The sequence below is a fragment of the Erpetoichthys calabaricus genome, chromosome 5 (genome assembly GCF_900747795.2).
Source record: "Erpetoichthys calabaricus chromosome 5, fErpCal1.3, whole genome shotgun sequence".
Classification (NCBI taxonomy): domain Eukaryota; kingdom Metazoa; phylum Chordata; class Cladistia; order Polypteriformes; family Polypteridae; genus Erpetoichthys; species Erpetoichthys calabaricus.
The window spans coordinates 33,100,441-33,111,842 of record NC_041398.2 but is presented as its reverse complement, the minus strand read 5'-3'; the positions used below and the strand labels follow the sequence as shown (position 1 = coordinate 33,111,842).

Here is an 11,402-nt window from a genome sequence, read left to right as displayed (position 1 = left end):
ACACATTAGTTCTGGTTGTCCTGACGCCACCTCTTCCTCTTACCTACAATATTTTTAGAGCAATCTCAGTTTGTTAGCTAGTTCAGTTGTGAGCTCCACTTTGTAAAATGTGTTTTGTTTGCTCTGCTCATTTTTCTGTATATTGGGTTGCCATCCCCAAACCTTTTTCTGTCTGCTGCCTGATACTTTATCATGATAAGAAGTCTGAAAAAGATTTTTCCACTCTGGTCCAATAAACATTCTGAGGAATCTCTTGGAAAGAAAAACATAAAAAAATCAGCATTTTCAAAAATGTCTTTTGTGGCAGAATGAGAAGACTGACACCCCAAAGAAATTAAATAACATGTTTCATTAACAGCAGGAAATAATTTCTAACTAAAAAAACTGTTGACATTAAAACTGTAGCCATACAGTAAGTGAGTGTGAGATTCCAGAGTTAATTGAGTATCTGTTGGCTTTGTGGTTGGCAAAAATCTAATGGATTGCCACCCTGTCTTGGTTTTTGCCTTCTGCCCAATGGACCGGCACACACTTTCCCTGCAGCAATTAAATAGGATTAAGAATGTGATTTTATTACAGCAAAGGACCAATCCTAGCAGAACACATCAAATGAACATATGAAGTTGTCAATTCATATGAAAGGCACAAAAATGGATGTAGGTGGAAAATGGGGCACCAAAGAGAATCCACATCAGCACATGAAGAACATTTAAAGACAACAGGTAGTCAAACTCAGGTCTCCAGTGTTGCCATGTGTGTCAGCCTCTCTTGCCTGATGACTCTGTTCTCAGTTATACTCCCTTTCAGTCTCGCTCTGAGGTGCTTTGCTCACCTCTTGTCCACTTTTTGACTACCATCTGCTATGAAAACATCATTCATATTCTTGTGAAGGGTGGCGCAGTGGGTAGTGCTGCTGCCTCACAGTTGGGAGACCTGGGGACCTGGGTTCGCTTCCCAGGTCCTCACTGCGTGGAGTTTGCATGTTCTCTCCGTGTCTGTGTGGGTTTCCTCCCACAGTCCAAAGACATGCAGGTTAGGTGGATTGGCGATTCTAAATTTGCCCTAGTGTGTGCTTGGTGTTTGTGTGTGTCCTGCAGTGGGCTGGCACCCTGCCTGGGATTGGTTCCTGTCTTGTGCCCTGTGTTGGCTGGGATTGGCTCCAGCAGACCCCTGTGACCCTGTGTTCAGATTCAGAGGGTTGGATAATGGATGGATATTCTTGTGAATGTTTCCCACCTTCAAAGGTGACTTGGGTTGTTTGGTAAGTTATTTGCTTTGTTGTTACTGAAATGTTCCATTTTAACTCCTTTTCTTGAAAAACATTTTTGCCACAATCAGTAAATGAACTTCACACCGGTAAAGTATTGTGTCATCATTCGTACCACTGAGCCACCAAAGCCAAACCGACCAATCAGACAAAAGCTGAACTGACCAATCAAATGGTTTGGATGGACCGGACATACATACACACACACACACACACACACACACACACACACACACACGCGCACACACACACACGCACACACACACACACACAGCACCATTTTATTATATAGTCAATAAGATATTTTGCTTTTTCTTCCTCTTAATATCTGAATCTTAATATCTGTAATTCAAGTACAGAGAGCTAATGCTTTAAACATTTTTAAATTATCAAATAACATACATGTTGTGAAATCCAAATGAGTATTAAAATTTCAATGAAAAATGGTTCATTATCAAGTAGTAGTAGTAGTAGTAGTAGTAGTAGTAGTAGTAGTAATACAGTCATGTGTACAGAGTACTGTAACTTTCATACTTGCATATACAAAAACATGCCACCACTGTGCAGGGCCATGACACATAAGCAGAGCAGCAGACAGTAAATTATACATCATCTTTTAGAAGGGAGTCCAATAAGACATGTGACAATATATCTGGATTTATTTTAGGAGGAATTTATATCAATGTGTGCCTGCTTGTGTGGTTGGCCAAACAACAACTTCAGAATTCCACTAGAAATTACAGAAAAGTCCACTAGATGTCAGCGTTGTGTCAGAATTCATTTTTTGCCATGTTTCTGAATGAAGGAACCTCCCTTCATATAGGATGGTCCTTTAGATTTGCCCACTAGGTTTTCATTTTCAATTCTGTCATGAAGGTTGTGGATTTTCAGTGTGAAGGTATGTGTCCTCAAGGAGTGACAACTGTGATGGCCATGACAGAATCTATTAGCAATTAAAAAGTTCAAAGTATCTAGTCAGAATGACTTCAATTAGGTTAGAGAACCAAAATTGTTATTAACGCTTCACGTGGACATGATGTTACCAGTATTGTAAATGTATCTTAATATTGAAGGAGTCTCTCTGTTGAGGAGTAGAAATGACAAGGTGGTCTTCTCAGAAGTTGTCCCTGTGTCATGAACCAGTCCTGGTAAGACTGAGGAGATTAGAAGGTTTAACGTGTCGATAGAGGGTCACAGGTATATGGGACATTGTGGCTCCTTTCTGAACAGATGGGATCAGCACTGCTGTAATGTGTTATATTTGAACCAGAGAGGCATCATTATATGAGGGAACCTTAGAATCAGGCCAGTTAAGGATTGTTTAAAGTACAGAGATAAGGATAATCCCGGTCTAAAAATTCACATAACTGGGGTGATACAAGATGTTTTCCAAAGCCTCGGGACTCTCCCCTGTTCCAGGCTCAGGTTGAAGATGTGCTGTAGAGGACTACTCCCCATTTCCAACGCACAGGCCTTCAGCATTCATGGCGATACTCCATCTGGACCCACACTGCTTTGCTGGCACAAAGTCTCCTCAGCTCTCTGCTTACCTGGGCTTCTGTAATTGTGGGTTGGGGGAAATTCTCTCCTATGCTGGTATCAGCAGAAGGATGGATAAAGGATAAAGCAATGGGCAGTAGTATTAATACAAATATAATAAATAACTTTGAAGTTTCTTTCCTAAAGTTAAAACATAAAGTAAAATGAGCAATACAGTATATTACAAATTTCTTGCCTTAATGATAGGAGTATTAAGAATAAAACAAGTGAACTAGAGTTGCATTTAAATGAGCATAATTATGATAGTGCTGCTCAGTGCTTGCTACTTCTGACATAATTGATTTTTTGTCATTTAATGATTTTTAGGATGCTTGCTATCCACAGAAGGCCCAATTGGAGATTCGGTGGCTTTGGCAGGCTTGACCCTTACAAAGACTACCATGCAGCTGGTGCTCAGGCTGCTTATTTGACTATGGAATACCAGCTCACACTGTTGTTCGCTGATGTCATCCCTCTGAGATATGGGAGAAAAAAAAGTATTCCTCAAGGAGATCTCCAGCTACTCAGGGCAGACCAAGAACTTAACCCAGGACATGGGGGTATGGAGCACCATTACTAATTATTGTGTCACAATGCCATCCCATAGCACTATGTGGTTGTTTATGGCCTTCAGCATGAAAAACAAACAAACGGGTAGCTCTCTTAAATTGAGAGTAACCTTTACTTGGTGACAAGTTCCTGTCACTTTGACACTAGTCAGACAGAGGTCACAGAGGGGCCTTCAAACCCTTATGAAAATCTTGAGCCCCACAGGACTACTTAAAGCATGTCTACTGATGTTGGGTGACATTTTGTTGCTAAGTTATCAGGATGAGCTCCACTGCAATTATGAAAAGTCTCAGCTCTGCCTTTCTTCTTTCACAGTTCTTCACTAGTCATTCTCAGTTTTCTTTAAACTGTTTGTTTTTTTATCTATTTATTTATTTTTAATTGTCGTTGTCTCATTGTCACTATTGCACATACCAACATTCATACATTTTTGGCATTTCTGTAAAATATTTGTTAATGATTTTTCAGAATTGCATCCACTTGCTCCAATTATGTTTCTTTTAAATGTAATGAGCCTACTGTTCACCCCTCCTGTTATTTCTCTTTAAAGTCACAAACTAGCCCGAGATGGCATGCCAGTCCTATACAGGGCAAACATTCGTTCACAAGGTGCCATATTCAAAATTAATATAACACGCATATCTTTGAGATGGGAAAGAAAGCTGGTGTGCCTCATCCGTACCTACAAGGACACAGCAACGAAATGAAAACACCTCAAAGGAACAGGGCAGGTAGGAAACTGCATCCTGGTCTCTGGAGCCGAGGGGCAGCAGCAGCAGCACTAACTGTTGACCACCTAACAGCACTTGGCATTTGTATTTAATTTTCACATAAAAGCTAGCAGCATGGTGGGCTTCTTGAACTGATGGTGTCAAAAGTGGGTTGTGAGTAACGTGCTGGCCTCCCCAGGCCGTGGTCAGCGCTATTCTTTTTAAAATTTGACTTTTTAATTTTACTGCTCATGTTGCCACCACTCTTTCTTAGCTACAGCTACAGTGAGGCTCTCATTTTGCATAAAGACACCTCTTTGTGGTGTCCGTCTCGGTTCAGCGCTCTGACTCAGTTTAAAGCTTCCAGAATTCAACTCACAAACAGAATCTACAGCCGCAATGACTGCAGTGGTGCTCCTCTGTGTCCTCGCAGTCTTCATTCAGGGTAAGAGAGCTTTTGCATGAAGTGAGTTTAGTAGCAATAATTTAGAACTTATATCTGCAGCCTTACTTTTACGTTTACAAAAACATAATTATCAGTTTCACGTCTTTGATTTCCTGATTATTGTTATTTTTCCACTGCAGACTCAAGTTGTCAGATTTCTGTGAATCAGCCTTCAGAACCAAAATCAGTTCCTGTTGGAGGGAGTGTCACGTTCACTTGTAGCACTGGGAGTAATGTGAATAACTGGATAGCCTGGTACCAGCAGAGACCTGGAGAAGCTCCCAAACTTCTGATATCTGGTGCAGACTCTCACCACACTGACACCCCGAGTCGATTCAGTGGCAGCGGATATAGAACTTCATTTAGTTTGACCATCATTGGAGTCCAGCCTGAAGATGCTGGTCACTACTACTGTCAGCAGTATTGGAGTGTCCCTCTCACACAGTAACAGAGACTCATACCAAAACCTCTCTGAGCTATCGTTATGTCTTCAGGTGTAACATAAAAGCAATGAGTTGGAACTAAAGAGGAACAAGCTTACCGAAAAAACTAACTAGAAAGCAACAGTGTGGAATTAAACAAACATGAGCCTCAAGCTGATAAATAATTAAGCAGAAACGTACTAAGTCAGAGGGTCACACAGTGGCCTGGTGTCACTGCTCTGCTGCAACGAATATGAATTTCTCTGAGAGTCCATGTGCAAAACAGTACCCTGTTGATGGTGTTCTTAACAAAAGGCACTATAAAGAATAAACACTAGACATTTCTTAAATCTTCTCAAAACAATGTTAACCATCCCGTCATACTACAACTGCTCTAGTGCTCATATTATATTAATAAGGAAGCAATTCCACTTTATGTTTACATCACAATGAGATACTGTACACCATAGTCTGCAACAAAGATTACATTTATTTCAGTTGTAAAGTATAAAATGTCATAGAAGACGCATTTTGACTGGCACACCAGCTGTGGTGGATGGCTTCTCACCTGGCCAGTAAACCTTGTTAAAAGAAGGACATGGATGGATGGTCATCCCTACTGTGCTGGTTAGTGTTACCTTCCCTGGTTGAGAGGCCATTATGACATGTAGAAGGACACACATCCTGGCCGGGTTAATGGCTGGTACCTTTCCTGGCCCGGACGCCAATTAGTCAGTCAGTCAGTCATTGTTCAACCCGCTATATCCTAACACAGGGTCACGGGGGTCTGCTGGAACCAATTCCAGCCAGCACAGGGCACAAGGCAGGAACAAACCCCGGGTAGGGTGCCAGCCCACCACAGGACACACACACACATCCACACACCAAGCACACAACAGGGACAATTTAGGATCACCAGTGCCCCTAACTTGCATGTCTTTGGACTGTGGGAGGTAACCAGAGCACCCGGAGGAAACCCACGCAGACACAGGGAGAACATGGAAACTCCACGTAGGGAGGACCCGGGAAGCGAACCCAGGTCTCCTTACTGTAAGGCAGTAGCGTTACCACTGTGCCATCGTGCTGCCCTGCCAATTATCTTTTGTCCTTTTTTTGTAACTCATAAAAATAGTTTGACACCTTTGTGCCTTATAAAAAGAGGGCAATATGCTTTCTGGTACATGCATTTGATTTAAACTGGTTCAAATGTCTTGAAAACAAAAATACACACAACCAGAAAGCTATAATATCACAACGTGATGGATTCTGTGTCCTGTTGGAGGAAGAGATAGCCAGGGAAACACGTAGTGATTCACACACATAGAGCACATAGAACAACAAATACAAAACAAAGCATTTAATGTGATACTTTAGTTACGACGGGATTTGAGAAACTAGTAAATTAAACGATTTAAAGATGAAGTTTATGATGTTCTACTTTAATGACAAAATAAACTACGTGATTAAAGTGGAATTTTCGAGATTAAATGTTGACATTTTGAGCTTTTTTCTCACTGTGTGCCTATTTTTTTCATCTTTTCTCTGTACCCTAGTAATATTTCATATGGCACTCAGATGGTGGGCTACGACTCGCCTTTTTACAGCGACTTTGATATCTGATTACTTCTTTTTTATTTTGGGCACTGTGCGACTTTAAGAAACTTGAACTTTCGAGTTTCTCCGACACTCTACGTCACTCAATCAACTTCCTTTTGTTGTTTATACTACTGTTTAAACCAACAAAATAGTGCGTTTTTCTTTACCTCCACTTGGTATTCGCTGAAATTCTTCTATTTGCCATTGCCCTTTCACAGAACACTGAGCTTAAGGGTTACTTATATTGATCTGCATATTCGAATAGCGGCATCAAATAGGTGTAATTCTGGGAGGAGTTGGGGTGGACGTGCGTTACTTTTCACGCTGACCGTGATTTATGAAGCGGAAGAACGTGGAAGTTGGCGAACGCACAGATTTATGCATCTGGATTTTTTTGTGTGTACGCACATTTTTGCTTTTGTCTGTATGCCATGTTTTAGTGTGAATTCTACGCACAATGTTATGCATGAGGCCCTAGGAGAGGGAGCAGACCCAGAAGGAAGGACCGGAAAAGGTGGACGAACAGCCCATTAAAAAGAAAAGATATAGCTGGGGTTTTTTATTCCCCAAGCATGCTAGATGGCAGCAGTCCTGATTATCAGGGCCAGGTGGGAAGTCAGTAGGGCATGCTTGGAAATGTAGTCCGGCAGGGCAGCCCTGCTGGGGTCACAAGGTACCGCCAGAGGGAGCTATAGGGAGACATGCTCCCTACAATGATGGACTTCTGTGTGACCCGGAAATACTTCAATCGGGCAATCTAATAAAAGGGACCACACTCCCTTATCCAGGCAAGTCAGAGCTGGATGGTAGAGCGGCAACACTTGACAGGAGGAGGGTAGTGTGGTGGTGAGAGAAATTGTAGTAGTCAGAGTTGTGGAGAAAGAAAACCTGTTTGGTGCTTTTGCTACTGGTTGGAAGATGAATAAACCAACCCTTATTTGAACCAGGGACTCGCTGTGTGTTCGTGTTTGGGAGTTTGGTCTCTCTGACGCCTGGGTTTCCTTCACAGTCTATAATTAGGTGGGTCTAGCTCTGACTTTTAAGTAATGGCTTAATAAATGACAGGAACTGCACCATTCAGCAATGAGCTATCAGTAATGCTGAGAATTGGGGCTGCCAAATCCTTTGTGGTTTTCACTAGTTTTGCTTGGCATGGATCTAAGAAACAAGTATTAGGGTTCATTACAGAAATTAAAGTTAAGAACCCTGGTTCAGTTACAAGATGAAAATTTCTAAAGTGGTGTATGCAAAGCATGACGGGGTTTGCCAAGCTAGTATGAGGTTTGCCTTGTGATGCTGAAATCTGGGATGTTTTATTTTCAATTTTCTTATTAAAGAAGTTCATAAAGTCTGTACTGCTTCAGTTTCCTCCCACAGTCCAAAGACATGCAAGTTAGGTGCATTGGCGATCCTAAATTGTCCCTAGTGTGTTGTTGGTGTGTGGGGGTGTGTGTGTGTGTGCCCTGTGCGGGATTTGTTCCCTCCTTGCACCCTGTGTTGGCTGGGATTGGCTCCAGCAGACCCCCGTGACCCTGTAGTTAGGATATAGCGGGTTGGATGATGGATGGATGGATGGATGGATGGATGGATGGATGGATGGATGGATGGATGGATAAAGTCGGTACTGGTAATGTCTGTAAGTATTTTGCACTGTAGTTCTGAATTTGAATTTATTAAATTAGCCACTGTTGTAAATAGTACACAAGGATTATTACTGTTGTTATCTATGATTTTAGAATAGTTGTTCGAAGTAGGCTTTAAAGAGAGCTGTTTTATATTTCTTAACACTCTGAAAACCTCAGGAGAAGAAGCAAAAAAGAACATACAATTCCTCTGCTGTTGCTCCACTACACTGTTGATTCATTTATCAGATTAGACATCCCTCACTGGGGTTGCTCGTCTTTCAGCACTTTGTCTTTGTCATTAGATGTCATTTGTTTCAGTGTAAAACAATTGTGTGTCATTAATCTGCTTCTCTTTCATCCATTCTTGACTGAAGTGACATAATCAACTAAATGGTTATTATAGTTAACAGCTATCCCTGAAGCATAAATACATCTTGAATGCGATGCTGGGTGCATTTATTAATATCCCTACCAGTTAATATTAATGTAACCTTATTTTAGGTTTTGAAAAGAAATTGAAGTATTGATAAAGAAAACACAGGCAGTGAGGAAATATGAAGATTTCACACAGATGACAGTTGAACCCAGGTCCCAAGAGCAGTGTGACAGGAATGCTATCTTCTGTGCCACTTTGCTGCCCTTCTGGTGTTTTCATTAAACAAATATAGCACATTGAAAATCTGTAAATAACAAGAAATTTGTTTTTCACCGGAACATTAAGCGTAATTTGGATGAGTTGTTAGATCATCTAAAATGCCTGATTCAGACATAGACATTGTAACACTAATATTAAACTGTTCAATGTCATAATGCTTATGTGTACAGCCAATGACATACACAGTCAGTGACAAAAAATCAACAGTAAACACAAATATTGTGAATGATGAAAAAATGACAAAACCTCAGGCTAAGAATATTATATTTTTCTAGAACTTTGAATGGATTTCAGACCCTCCTAGAGGTCTGTGAAAACAACAATGGTGATAGAAAACTCCACTGGACTGTTCACAGCAAGCCACCCACCTCTATTGCTCCATCAGGGTGATGAGATCCACCAAAGTGAACAACTCGAATCTGTGGTTGGCTTCTTTTACATTTTTAGTTGATCTCTGACTTTGCTTACGATGTTTTAGGAATATTTTTAGGTACATTTACCTCCACTACTCTGGGCTGTAAAATATACCAACACTTCTATAAACATTATCATTTAAGAGATTAGCTTCTTGTTGTCCATGTGCACTGTCTATCTCCTGCACTTTGTCTATCCTTTCACTTCCCAATCCCACTATCCGTTACCTGATTTCAAAGAACTGAAATCTGCTTCCAAAAGCAATGAAGACAAAGCAGGGACTGGTCCTGATCAGGATGTTAGTCTATCACTGCTTCTCTTTTACCTTCAATTGGCATATTTAAACTTGGCAGTTAGCATAACTGGGAAGGAGAAGGAAGCCAAGTGCTGGGTAGGAATCTATGAGAAACAAATGTCAGATTTCTGTGAATCAGCCCTCAGCACCAAAGTCAGTTTCCATTGGAGTGAGCATCACCTTCACTTGTACCACTGGGAGTAGTGTGAGTGGTTGGATGGCCTGGTACCAGCAGAGACCTGGACAAACTCCTAAACTCCTGATCACTGCTACAAGCTGTCGCTACGGTGATAGATAGATAGATAGATAGATAGATAGATAGATAGATAGATAGATAGATAGATAGATAGATAGATAGATAGATAGATAGATAGATAGATAGATAGATAGATAGATAGATAGATAGATAGATAGATAGATAGATAGATAGATAGATAGATAGATAGATAGATAGATAGATAGATAGATAGAACAAACTTTATTTATCCCAGGGGGCCTATCATAGATTCACTTTTACATCCAATTATCCAGTTTGCTTGGGAGAAAACTAATAAAGTAGTAGAAAACAAATAGAAAGTGAAAATTCCATACAAAAATGAAATTGAACTTGCATCCTCCAAGCTGTGAGGCAGCACACTCACCCCTAAGCTACCAGGAACATAAAAGTATTCAGGATTTGTTTTTACTTTTCATTGAAAACTAACAAGGTCATTGACTTTGAGTTGAAACTCAGTGTCAGCTTGTAATAAATAAGTTGTTCGACACAGATAACCGAGCACTTTCATCATTATGAGATCACTTTTCAGTTTTGCCAGACAAATCTCTGCCTCTCTTGTCTCTCTGCAGGTGCAGTGCGGTGGTCAGTTTGCATAAAGACGCCCCCTTAGTGACGCTCGTCTCAGTTCAGCACTCTGACTGCATTTATAATTTCCTGAACGAGACGCACCGTCAAAATCTCCTGCCACCATGACTCTACTGGTGCTGCTCTCTGTCTTCGTAGTCTTCATTCAGGGTAACTTAGTTTCTATATTGGGAAGTTTAACTCTACTTTTTATAATTGCAAACTCATTACTACCAAATTTATATTCTTGAATTGACTGATTATGTCTATGATTTTTTTTTTGTTGTAGACTCAAGATGTCAGATTTCTGTGACTCAACCATCAGCCCCAAAGTCAGTTTCTCCTGGAGGGAGCGTCACCTTCAGCTGTACCACTGGAAGTAATGTGTATAGCTGGATGGCCTGGTACCAGCAGAGACCCGGACAAACTCCTAAACTCCTAATCTATAAAGCAAGCTCTCTCTCCAGTGGCACACCAAGTCGCTTCACTGGCAGCGGTTCAGGAACTTCATACAGTTTGACTATCAGTGGAGTCCAGCCTGAAGATGCTGGTCACTACTACTGTCAGCAGGGCTATAACTGGCCTCTCACACAGTGATTGAGACTCGTACAAAAACCTCACTGAGCTGCTGTGATGTCTGCAGGAGTGAAACTGAAACACTGAGATGAGACTTAATGAAGAAACCAATGAACTGAAATAACTAAATATAAGGTTACAGGAAAACCAAAGAAGAACAACCTTAATGAAAAATTTAAATGACAGAAGAAAAAAAAAACACGAACAGAGAAAATCTACTTACAGAAATACAAGATTCCCCTTTTTGAGATTCATTTTGTTTAGTGTGACCAACTGAATAAGGACTTGGCGATACAGGCACAAGTACAAATGGTGTTAGTTGTGCTGCCTGCACTTCTAATGTCTTAATATGGATGTTAGGAAGTCTGATCAAGTAGTCAGCTGTATTTTCACTCTTTGTTTTTTTGTTTTGTTTTTTAACTTTGGAACATTCAGGCATTAGTACAG

The 11,402-nt window shown here is 40.8% G+C and overlaps 2 gene segments (V, D, J or C); both read left to right on the top strand.

Moving 5' to 3' along the window:
- The first annotated feature begins 4,450 nt into the window (after positions 1-4,450).
- LOC114652480 (immunoglobulin kappa variable 1-27-like) lies at positions 4,451-5,069 on the top strand. The segment is given in 2 exon segments: positions 4,451-4,531; positions 4,672-5,069. Coding segments are annotated over 2 exon segments (354 nt in total).
- A 5,345-nt stretch (positions 5,070-10,414) lies between these two features.
- On the top strand, positions 10,415-10,991 carry LOC114652479 (Ig kappa chain V region 3381-like). The segment is given in 2 exon segments: positions 10,415-10,550; positions 10,669-10,991. Coding segments are annotated over 2 exon segments (354 nt in total).
- The last annotated feature ends 411 nt before the right edge of the window (positions 10,992-11,402 follow it).